Source organism: Triplophysa rosa, linkage group LG20 (genome assembly GCF_024868665.1).
Source record: "Triplophysa rosa linkage group LG20, Trosa_1v2, whole genome shotgun sequence".
Taxonomy (NCBI): Eukaryota; Metazoa; Chordata; class Actinopteri; order Cypriniformes; family Nemacheilidae; genus Triplophysa; species Triplophysa rosa.
The window spans coordinates 5,679-18,615 of NC_079909.1; the positions used below are offsets into that span (position 1 = coordinate 5,679).

General features: G+C 39.0%; 1 protein-coding gene across 4 annotated transcripts; it reads left to right on the forward strand.

The window, feature by feature from the left end:
• The first annotated feature begins 7,757 nt into the window (after positions 1-7,757).
• LOC130571704 (uncharacterized) lies at positions 7,758-11,194 on the forward strand. Of its 4 annotated transcripts, XR_008965115.1 has the most exons (5): positions 7,758-8,103; positions 8,787-8,837; positions 9,006-9,131; positions 9,446-9,614; positions 10,151-11,194. XR_008965115.1 is itself a non-coding variant. In XM_057362845.1 (4 exons), exons 1-4 carry the CDS (start codon positions 7,785-7,787, stop codon positions 9,475-9,477), a joined length of 528 nt encoding a protein of 175 aa, XP_057218828.1. In that variant the 5' UTR covers positions 7,758-7,784; the 3' UTR covers positions 9,478-11,194. The 4 variants fall into 4 exon arrangements, 3 of the variants coding, with proteins under 3 accessions (XP_057218828.1, XP_057218826.1, XP_057218827.1); XM_057362845.1 differs by having other exon boundaries at positions 9,446-11,194; XM_057362843.1 differs by lacking the exon at positions 9,446-9,614.
• Positions 11,195-12,937: the final 1,743 nt, after the last annotated feature.

Below are 12,937 nucleotides of genomic sequence, written 5' to 3' on the forward strand. Positions count from 1 at the left end.
CACACACACACACACACACAATAAAGAGTCACATAAAAAAAATGTTATGAATCAATCCACTGCATATGTTTTAAGTATAATCATGAGTTGTGATGTGTTTTAATGAATCATAGGATTAAGAAACAACGCTACATAATTAAAAGCATTAGATGATTGAGTGTTTTCTTTTTACTAAAAGAATGTTAAGAATGTTGGTATGTTGTCCGGCCACAAGAAACTGTCTCTAGGAGACCACTCCCCAAAAGAAACTGTCCCTAGAGAACATTCCTCAAAACTAGCGACTGACCACAGGATGTATGTTTTGAGAAGATGTTTTTTTGCAGGAACTAAGAAAAAGGACAGAGTCAGATAACCTGGTTCACGGTGATTGGTGGAAAGGGAGCAGCACTCCTTAAAAGGCAGAGGAGGAGTCAGAAGATGCGATCGACTTTACATACTGAATAAATATGGGTGTTTTTGAATAATTTGGGTTGTTTGCTTGTGGTGGAGTGAGGAGATCGTCTGACAACCCAAAGCTTTGTTACTTTTTACATCTGATAATAAAACTTCTATATAACTTGGAGAAAAGTCTCTTTCAAATTTTTGAGCATGCAGGACTGCCTTAAAGTCCAACAATCCGCATTGCTGCCTTGGGCGGGCTATTTGTAACATTACTCTGTGTAAATAGACACTCCGTAAATGAAATGTTTTATCAAAAATAAATATAATACATTTTATTCATGTGTCTATTCACTAATATCCATTGAAAACATTAATAACGTCACTGTTTTTGCTTTAATAACGTTACTGTTACAATGATAACGCAAGTGTGTTATGACGTCACGGCGTCAGTGAAGGTCAAGTGTCATGAGCGGTCTTGTCCAAATGGCGCAAAACGAATTTCAGACTTTTTTTTACCTCATGCGGGACTTCAGCAGCGTCAACCCAGAAAGAAATGCCACTTTCGGAGTTTTGCATGCAGGCCAGCAGAAATGTAAGACAGTTATTTCTTGATTTGAGATTGTGGCTAGGTCTACAGGCAGAATATGTAACGTTATGTGTTGATTTCTGTGCTGTCGCCGTGCAGCACTCAAGTTGTGTTTAATCACGTGACTGGTTTTTGTTTGGGTGGTTAAGCTACCGCCGCGCAGCTAGTTTTCGTACAACAGATTGTGCTTTGGCTATAGGCATACATATAACATGCGTTTATATGTTTGTTTTTATGCTGCATCCTATAATCACACTGGGATCTTCTTTATTCTCGGCAGCAACTAATTTTTGCCTCCGTTATTTATTAACATTAAACTTAAGCGGCTCGTCCATGGCACAGTCATAACACAGTCATAAAAAGAAAATATCACAGCACCCCCTGCTCAAAATACGTTCCCGCGGCTATGTTTGGAACCATTTTTCTTAAGAGTGTAAGATAATTTACCACAGTTAAAATGCACAATTAAAAGTCAAACATTTTAAAAACTACAATAGGCCTAATCAATATACAGTATTTATATGCAATTTTTATGCAATGGGTTAGTCTATTTGCGAAATGATAGCTTCTTTGTTTGACAAATATGCATTCTAATGAAAACAGACAAAATGCATGATTTAATGTTTTTTTTATTTGTGCAATGTTCGATGGGGTGGAAGACGCGCACTTGGTCACAGCTCGAGGTTGCCTGGCTTTGTGTGGCAGGTTACAGGCCGGTTTGCGGGGGCTGAAGACCGCTGGTCCTGACCTCTGACAGATCTGAAATAGGAAAAATAAATGAAACAAACAAAACTGTGTGTGCTTAATTTAAGCAGCCTGAAATGCAAGATTAGCAGCACTAGATTTTAAACCTTTATCCTGTTTAGAAACATGCATCTGGGGCCTCATGTATCAACGCTGCGTACGCACAAAAACGTTGCGTACGCCAGCTTTCACGCTCACGGTCGGATGTACTAACAGTGAAATTAACGTGAGAATGTGCGTTCCTCCATGACAACTTCATGTCAAGCATGAGTTTTTTTGTGCGTACGCACATTTACAGCTTTGTCTGTACGCAATGTTTTAGTATGGAATCAACGCAAGTCTTTGTACATGAGGCCCCTGGTTCCTCAGCCACAGACCACTTTTTTCACCTAAATGAAGAAAACTGTATAAAACATTTACATATAAACATTATTCTATAAAAATGACATGTGATATGTAGATTACGACCGATTTCAGCTGCCACATTTATCAAGATACGATCATTCGTATGATGAGTTTGGCGGTATACGAATGTTTGATGAATCACTCCGTCGTAAGACGATTTCTGCGCACAGATCTGTGCTCGTTTCTACATTAGATTGATAAATGAGGCCCATTCTCCCGTCAAGTTTGTTTATAATAGTTTACAACTTTTGCGTGGAAAGTGGCGTATACACCTTTACAGCCCCATTTTGTGCGTAACGTTTATAAACGAGACCCCTGGGGCCTCATGTATAAAACTCGCCGTAGATTTCATCCTAAAAGTGTACACTACGCACAAAAGCTAGGTTTAGCATAGGCACAAAAGTTTTCACATTTATAAAACCATGCCAGTACGCCAGAACATGCACAAAAATCCTTTGTGAATCCCAGTCAGAGAAAGATTGTGCGTAAGTGCATCTCCACCCTGTCGCCTCCCCTAAAGTACCATATATTGAGTTTACAACACCTAGTTCCCTTTCTGTCGGTCTCTCGACGTTGTGTCGAACCGACAGATGGGGTTCGTCCCTGAGAACCAATCGCTTCCGACTACTTAGAAAAGGCCAATGAAAATTGGCAAATGAAATTTGCATGCCGGACTCCGCCCCGGACATCCGGGTATAAAAGGGAGACGACGTGCATCATTCATTCACCTTTTGTTCTTCAGAGCCTTCGGTTATGAAGATCTTCTCTTGCTACTTAGCAAAAGCTTCACATTGCCGGTTCTACGACGTGGTGCAGCGGACTGTCCCTTCCTGCAGCGACTTCCCCTGGGCGTCTCGGCGGTTCCAGAGGTGTTCGAGCCTGCAGACGGTGACTCACCGTCTGCATTCTAAAAGAGCTCATTTCTCCAGCGTGGCATGTCCCGCTGTTCTCTTGGGTGCGGTGTCCTCATCGAGGATGGGGACAAGCACGATGTCTGTGTCAGGTGTTTGGGGGTCTGTAGCAGGTGGAGAGACGACACATACACAAAGAGTAGGGTTTTTTAGCCCCGGAGGGGTGTTTTTATTCAAACAGTGAGTGCCGGGTGTCTCGTGTAAAGTTCGGAGGTATTGGTGGCTGCCCGGCGGGGGAGTGTCTCTGAACTATTTCCTTCAATTCACCGTGATCTCCGTGCCCAAGTGCGTGTCCATCCACCATGTAAGTATCCCTTCCGTGCGTGCTCCTGAGTGCGCTGTCGATCGTCGATCATCAATCGTCCGAGCCTGCGAGACAGAAGATATAAGAGTTAACCCTGACTTGTATGGGAGTCCTAGCTCCCCGTGTCCTCTGCTCCGCTGGCTTTTATGCCCAGTTGATTGGTGAGTTGACAATCGGCAGCTGTGTCTCATCCGTTTCCCTGGCGATGCTGATTGCACAAGGGGTGACTCGTCACACTTACGAAACCTTTACCCTAACCCACACCCTAACCCTAACCTTACTCTAACCATCTAAACTACCTATGATTGTTAAAATTGACGAAAAAACACGTTTGGGTGATCACGTCTGACTCGAAACACCAAGGATTTAGTGAGTGCCGTCAAGAAGTAAGGTAATAAAAACTGCTTATTATTACGAAATAATAGTATTTTTACATCATGTATGTACATAAACTTGTTGTCGGACACTCCATAAACCAAAATAAGCCCTTAAAAATATTGAGGAATGTACTCTTTAAGCTTACACAGGGTTAGTGCTTGTACCACCCATTGGATCACTCAATCATTTTCTCTCAGATTGAGGGATAATTTAGGGTTTGGGACATGGTATAGGACTTTTCTCAAAATGTTGTTCCCAGGGTCAACAAAGGATATTGTCACATTCTGTTACTTTTTGCACTTATTGTTTTGGCCGTTAAACCCTCCGGCCGCTCTCCGTAATCAGCCTCACTCACGACTCTACGTGTCTCATCTACCCACACCTGCTACTCATTTTCTCCCTCCTATTTAATCCTGTCTTTTGCCTTCGTTCAGTGTGAGTTCGTTTTATGTGATGTTTAGATACTGTTTGTGGCTAACCTTTGATATTCTGTCCAGGAGTCACCTGCAAGAGTCTAACCTGCTCGGCTTCTTGACAGCGTGGTTCGTAGGATAGAACCATACCCCGCTCAACTCCTCAAACCAGTTTACAGACAGCGGCGGTCGGTGTGGTGGCGCATGTTCCTTCTTGGTTCGGATTTTCACTCAGCTCTTGCTGTTTGCCTTTTGGGTCTTTGCTTGTGTTGACTTTTGTTAATAAATATTGTTTGAGGAGTACCCCGGCATTTGAGTCCTTCTATTGCCTGACAATGTTGCCGAAGTACATCTCTCACTTGGCAAAATCAGTTTGAGCATACTTGTTAACTTTGGCTTATGTGTTATGAATTTTTGCTAAATAATCCTTTATGCGGAATCAGAACCCTGAACTCTTATCATATAAGCTGTATGTCAAGTTATTTTGTTATACTTTAATGAATGCTTTATTTTGGAAATGAGATTGCGAATAATGTACAAACTGAGAATGATTTCAGGGTTTTTCTTTCTGAATACAGCCTTTGGTTGACTACACAGGTTCAGAATACAAAATGTCATCTTCACTGTCTATGACGTGTTATAAACAGGTATGTGTGATTAAAAATAAGTTTGAGTTTTTAACTTAATTAAAAGCAGTCTTTGTTGTAAAGCAGCATTCGAGTTATGCTCTATCATCAGTACTATTGCGTGTTCTCATTACGCTGTATTGCTATGGATCATCTTGTTATGCTCTATTCCAATGGATTGCATTATTTTTGTGAGTTCTTGTGATGCTGTATTTTGTTCTCAATGGTTTGTGTGATTTCACATGCAAGAAAAGATTTATACCGAAAATAACATTGTATTTAAAGCAAAACTACTTGACTAAAAGCAAATAAAAACAAATTTCAGCACCGGTTTAAAATGGGTAATTAAGAAACGGTGGAATGATGTTTATTTTTCATTTCTAATGTCTATATCATAATGTATTCTCTTGAAAGGTCTTTATTGTCGTATTCGTGATGAATACAAACTCCATTTAGGAACTTCACCATTTAACGTGAATGTATCAGATAATATTCTTAAATAAGGAAAACTATTCAGTGATTGGTCCATGCCAATGTCGTCATCAAAAAAAGTCCTGTTTGCGGCACAGCAAAGTGTCGTAAATCATCTCTAAGCCTGACACTTAAGATTTAGTCCTACACTTCACAGAAATTACGACTGAGCTGCTTTATAACTAACTTTTAAGTGCAGCTTTGAGCCGAGAATTTTTCTACTCTTAAGTCAATTCTTAGCAGACTAGATTTTGTAAACTTATCTAAGTTAGAAAATAAGGGCTCCTGGGGCCTCATGTATCAACGCTGCGTACGCACAAAAACTCTGCGTACGCCAGCTTTCACGCTCACGGTCGGATGTACTAACAGTGAAATTAACGTGAGAATGTGCGTTCCTCCATGACCAACTTCATGTCATGGCTTGAGTTTTTTTGTGCATACTGCACATTTACAGCTTTGTCCGTAGCAATGTTTTAGTATGGAATCAACGCAAGTCTTTGTACATGAGGCCCCTGGTTTCCAAACAGTTTTAAATGATTTATTTACAGTGTGATTTCTGTATCTATTTAAAGTACGTTAAACTTTCTTTTAAATCAGCAAAAATATTTGTATTACTGTACATAAAAAAGCATACGTATTCCTGCGTTTGCAGACTCATCATGTGATACGAGTGCCTCTTTTGTTCTCTTAGATGAGACCTGCAATTCATGAAGAATCAGATGATCTTTTCAAATAAGAAAATTCCAGTGTAAGCAGTGAAGATGAAAATACAGAAATCAAAGACACCAGACAGAAACGTACATCCTTTGGGACGACTGAACAACATCAAGCTTATGCATTCAAAAGGGCAACATCCAGTAGGGTAAGTGTTTTTATAATACTGTATGTTAAATAATAAACCTGTGAATGCGGACTAACTAAAGTGAATGATTATTGTTTTTAAGGCTAGAGGAGAGATTTCTAAGCACTCGGGTGTTTTTAATTCAAGTGAAGATGAGTTCAGTGAGGAAGAGTACATTCCTGACACATCAGAAGAGAGTTCAGATAGTAGCACAAGTCTTACTGCTTCACCAGAAGGTAAAGGGAAGATCCAGGTTTTACCAGTCCAGTGCAGTTTAGACAACAAAGGCAAAATCTATGCAGCAGTGACGTAGGGAGCTCCCAGACCCATGACACATCCTCACCTCTTGACAACACAAGTTCAGTGATCATCCCAGCTATGGTTAAAAAGAGAGATGGAGCGAGAATGTATAACAAGAAACAACACTGCTTTTTTTGTAGTGGTGCTTTCACAAAAATTGCTAGACACCTGGAACGCAAGCACAGCAAAGAGGTTGAGGTAGCGAAGGCCCTTAGTCATCGAAAGGGCTCCAAAGAAAGGCGAATGCAGCTTGAGTATCTACGTAACAAAGGTAACTTTGCTCACAATACGACTGTTATTAATACAGGCACAGGACAGATGATTCCACGGAAACTGCCTAAAAAGAACCTGGATGGCGAGAGCTTTATGCATTGCATATATTGCCAAGGACTCTTCCTAAAAAAGACTCTGTGGAGACATGTGAAGGTTTGCAAATTCAAGCCATCTGACGTGAAGCCCAAACCTGGAAAAACCCGTGTGCAGGCTCTTTGTGGCTTTGCACAGCCTCCCCCACCAGGTGTGACTCACGGCCTTTGGAAGCTGTTGAATGCCATGAACCAAGATGAAGTGGCACTTGCAGCTAGAAATGACTGGTGCATTTTAGAGCTGGGGAAGCATCTTTACAACAAGCATGGCTCAAGAGTTAAGATGCATGAACATATTCGTCAAAAGATAAGAGAGCTTGGAAGACTCCTATATCTGCAAGAGAGGTAATACCCTTAAATCTATTAAAGAGCTCATCCATCCCAAAAACTTCATGCATACTGTTAATGCAGTTAAAAGAACAGCTGGATATACTGAAGAGACTTCTGGGTATCAAACAGCTAGTGTCGCTGTGAAACTTGGACACAAAATCGCAATGCTTGTTGACAGCCACTCTACCATGAGTGGAGACAAAGACAAACAGCTTCCAACAACTGTATCAGTACAGATGGCCTGAATACATTTCCTCATCAGCCCGGCGAACATTTGAGGAAGCCAAGTGGAACTCCCCATCTTTACTCCCATTCACTGAAGATGTTAAACGCCTTCATGTATATTTTGACGAGCAAGAGAAAATTTACCGAAAACTCTTGTCAACACAGCCTTCGTCTCAGCATTGGTCAAAATTGGCCAAGATAACATTAACTCAGATGATGCTTTTTAATCGAAGACGAGAAGGGGGAAGTGTCACAAATGCCCTTGTCTGCATACACCTCCAGCAGCCAGTCATAGGCTCATCCAGATATTAGCATGGCCCTTTCAGAGTTGGAAAACAAACTGTGTCAGTACTTCAAGCGAATAGAGATCAGAGGCAAAAGAGGCAGAAAGGTTCCAGTACTCGTCACTCCTTCAATGCAAGAGTCAATCAACCTGCTAATTCAAACCGGAGTAGGTGTGGTGTACAGAATGAGAACTCTTTCCTGTTTGCTCGCCCATTGGCTATGACCTATTTCAGAGGCTCTTATAGCATCTGGGAATTTGCATTTGCATGCAATGCTAAAAATCCTCAGACTCTCACTTCCACAAAGTTAAGGAAACAGATTGGTACTCTCTCTGAAGTTCTCAATCTGAGCAACACAGAGCTGGATCAGCTGGCCGACTTTTTAGGTCATGACATTCGAGTACACCGCCAGTTTTACAGATTACCAGAAGGCACTCTTCAGCTGGCCAAGATGAGTAAAATCTTTCTTGCTCTGGAGAAAGGACGTTTGGCTGATTTCAGAGGAAAAAACCTCAATGAAATTGACATTGATCCAGAAGGTACTCTCTCTTTCTCAATTTAGGGATATATTATGTGTATGTCTTTTATACATATTTTTATTACACGGCTGGTTGGAATGCTTGATTCTGATTGGCCAGTCGCAACATTTGCAGGTTGGTTATTCCCAGATAACAACCTCTCAAAACTAATAACACACGGTAACCCGGATGCAGCAAATCATTTTGACAGGTTTTTTTGACAAATAAATATAAATAGTCTTTTAATAACATATATGACATTATATTTACAAATGATTAAACCAAATTGTCTGTTCGTGACATTTGAACGTCGTTTCTTACTTTAAAACGGAAACTAAACGGCTTTTCCTCACGGAAAGTCTGCATTCAGTAAAAATGAGCTAATAAAATATGTCAGATTCACATTTCATGTCCAGTTTTTTTCTCATGTGGCAAGTAGGCGTGTAATAAGCGGGATAATGTACAAGCAGCCGGCTGTTATGATGAAATAAGCCCCTTCAGTGAGACACAAGACTCTCCACTTCACGTCCTGATCACACGGTCGGGGATTATTTTTGCCATAACAACCGGCTGCCTGTACATTATTCCTCACATATTCTGCAGTAAGGCATTTACTCCAATTGCTTGGAGACACATTGTGTTGTATAATCACATATAATAATCTTGTGTTGCAAACAATGTGTTTCTGTCATTTCTTCTTTTAGAGAGAGTTACACTGGACAATGATGTGGATGATGCTAAATCCAGTCCAAAAAGTAGGTATATTTTGATTTGTCAGTTTATTTCCAAATCATGTTTCTCATATGCATGTTTCTTTTTGCTTAATATTATTCATTGTTAAAAAGAAATGATGTACAGTTTGATGTCACCATAATGCAGTGTTTTGTCAATATTTGATTTGGGTTCATTTATTACTTCCNCAGAGTGCACTGAATTATCCTCACAACACACTGCACCAGAGTGCACTGAATTATCCTCACAACACACTGCACATGAAGACGATGATGACCACACCCTTCCTGCAGACCCAGCACTCAAAAAGAAAAAAGGTATGATCTTTTCTTGACAGCTCTTGTGATTATGGCGGAGTAAACATCTTATCAAATGTAAAAGTATACTCCTGTATCATATTTTTATTTACAGCCTGTATCATGAGTAAGCAACGGAGTAGACAAAAATACTTTTCATTTAGCCGTCTTTACCAGCTAACCTAAATATGTGATTGTTACGGAGCTGCAACATTGATGATTAGGCCTGTCTCGACAATCAATTTATCGACTGACATATAAACTTGATGTTATATTTCTTTTGTGATGTGGTATTTTACTCACCCTCTTATCATTTTAAACGTGTCTCACTTCAGAAACGCAGGATGCGCGTGCAGTTATATGTTAAGGCAGATTCACACTGTTGAGTATGTTGGCTCTTGGTTATCTTGTAACATAAGGAGGTCGTAAAGGTGATGATGTGAATTTGTCCATTAATGGTAATTAAATTACATTCCTAGGACATGGCAGTTACGTTGCCAATTGGTAAGTCATGAAATTACCAAAAAGAATGAATAATTATGTAACTGTGACTGTATTTTATGTTAGCAGAGTATTCATAATAACTGGAGTCTTATACTTATACCTGTATAGTGTTTGTGAGATTGCAGAAGCTATTTTGGTGAAGCTTTGTTCAAAAATCTTAGCTTGCTTAATGTATACTAATTATTCCCAGAATAACCATTTTGTTTTTAACTAATGCGTAAAACGGCAATATAATGCATAATATGGTCATCACAACTTTATTATCTTGTTTGGTCTGTAAAGACTATAAGAACATGCATACAATTTTTTTTCCCCTGAATAATAAAATAAGTGGCATTTTCTCAAATGGTAAAAGTAAGTTTTACATTATAATAGCTCTGTTAGATCCACTAACCTTCACTTTTAACCAACATGACTGTGACTTTAATGTTGTGTTTGGACAGATGACATAAAAGTACAGTTCTCTATCTATTTAACAAGTTAATTTCACTGTTTGATGCATTGCCAAGATATTCACTTCATTTTTATTCCCTCAGGTCACGTTAAGAGGATGCCCTGGAGCAAGGAGGAAATACATGCCGTTGAGAAACACATGATGAATTTTATAAAGAACAGTAAGGTGCCAGGAAAGGCAGACTGTTTGAGATGCATACAGGCTGAACCACTTGCTCTTAAAAACAGAGAGTGGCCAGCTCTGAAGTTCTACATTAAAAATCGCATCACTACACTACAAAGAAAGAAATTAACACATTAATACAAAAAAGAAAAGCCGCATCAAATTTAAATGCAAATAAGCATGTGATCACATGTGTAATGTGATTTTTGGAACATTGTTAATCCAATGTATTCATGTGTAAAAACCCAAGGAATCACATGTGAAAAATGTGGCAACATATGAAAAAGTGTAATCACAGTGTGCAGCATGCGGTCTTGTGTTATCCACATGTGATCACGATTAACACACGAGGAATCACATGTGGAAAATGTGGCGACATATGAAAACATGTTTTCACATGTGATTCCTTGTGTGTTAATCCCATTCAAATTCTCATGTAAAAACCCAAGTGTTCCAAAAATCACACAAATTCAAATTGCTCACATGTGATCACGTATAAAAAAATGTGAAATTTGTGTGTTTTTTCTATAAGAGATGTCAATTTGTTTTGTTTTGTCCTGTATGGACATTTGTGTTCAGTTCTGAGATCAAAATGAGTTGCTGCAGTTACCAGTGAGCAATATGGTTCATGTTATGATCACAAACATGCATTTTATGGTGAAGTTATGCTTTTACTTATCAGTAAGAAGTTTCAAGAAACGTTGTATGTAAAAATACATACAAAGAAAAAAAGTGTTTTATGAGTTTCATATACTGGACTAGTGTTTTGAACACAGGAATGAGTTTTTTTTTAAAGTAATGAGTTTTAAAAATATGTTCAGACGACACATGACATGTTCATGTCAGATGTTTTGGAAGCGTTTTACTGAAGCTGAACCACTTCAGCATCTGTGGAATATATGAATAAAGTTTCAAATATTTTCAGCTACTTTTTTGATCGGAGTAGTGTTTTCTGCAAACTGCTTTAAAATGATTTTTTTTTTAAATTGTGTTATTCAGGAACTTAATGCCTTTAGATTTGATCCCCACAATGCCCAGAAACCGGCTGTGTGTATTGCCGGACCTCAGATTTACCCAATACCTGTAATGACCCCACAAGTAGGTACTGTGTCATGTTTGAAACTTTTGTAGTGAAATATTTGTAATCTTAACTAATATTTGTTATACAGGCATTTTATTATATGTCAATATATATTTTTAGTTCTGTAGGACCATAGGAAATGGTGGTCCTCATTATGTAGTTTTTCAGACAGGTGACCCCCACATTGCATAAAAACAAGTATGTGTGTGTTCTGTGTGTGTGTGTTTATTTGTGTTCTGTGTGAGTGTACGTGTTGTGTGTGGTGTGTGCGCGTGTGTATTTGCGTGTGTGTTCTGTGTGTGTGTACGTGTTGTGCGTGTTCTGTGTGTGTGAGTGTGTACATGTTCTGTGTGTGTGTGTGTGTGTGTGTGTGCGTGTGTGTGTGTGCGTGTGTGTGTGTGAATGTGTGAGTGTGTGCGTGCATGTTTTGATTGGAGGAAAGAGACGTGAGTGGGCTTATTTTGTTCAGGAGAAATTAGACTACAAGAAAAACATGGCTTTTGAGCCCTGGAATACGGATTAGAATAAATATTTAAACGAAAATGGACGTGATCGATTACGTTGACTCGAAACGCGTATGCAAACAAATGAGAATCTTTGGGGTTTTCTTCAGTTTGTTCATTGTTTTGGATTAAACTGTGGTATGCACATTTAAAGGGGACCCTTACAATGAAATGTATGCTGTTTTCTTTTGGATTTGTCCGAACTGATCCGAACCATAGGACTTGAAAGGTAAGTAGTGCCGTTTATTTTGATCATGTTTGAAAGGCCAGTCCTTCAGCATTTTATTTAACCCTTTCCTCTCTGGTGTTTTGATTGCAAAAACAAGTTCAGAACTTTAGCTTTAAAATGATGTATAGTTTATGAGGGTTCATCGAAAATTAATTTAAAACAAAGGTAAAAAACGCAGACACGCCCCTAAACGCTCCAACGGCCCGGCCCGCCTACGGGCTCGTGCTTGATAAGAGATAATCTGTTCAATTGTCTCTAATGAAGCTGTGCAGCGTTTTCTTAATTATTTGCGTTGCTGATGTATTAATCACTCAAAAGATCAATAAATTAACCTGCTAAATGACGATATTCTACTTATTATGCAAAGAACAGTAATATGTAATATAATTTTCTCCTGAGTCTCTCACCATAACAAACTCAGCGCAGTCAGAGAAAAATGAACATAAACAAAATAAAGAGTCAAAGTGCCCAAGTAAAACACACACTGATCACCATAAAGGTGACATCAAACCAGTTATCTCAAGAAAGGCAAAGCTAGTAGCGACGTGAGTTATAGAGAATGAAACTTAACCTTTTTTGTACCACAAACTGCGCTATTTTTCCAGAACGTGGTTGTAATTTCAATTAAATGATTAATAAATGTGATTTGTACTTATTACTTATTTTACTCAACAAGACACTGATGGTTATACACAGAGGTGGGACCAAGTCATTGTTTTCAAGTCACAAGTAAGTCTCAAGTTTTTGCATTAAAGTCTTAAGTCCTCAAGTCCCGAATGTTAATGGAACTGAATCAATATCACTTTTGTGCCCACAAAAATCACCATTATTGTGAACAGTGTTTGCTTTAGTTGGGCTTTTGACTCTTTTATTTTAATGTTAAATTAGTTTTCT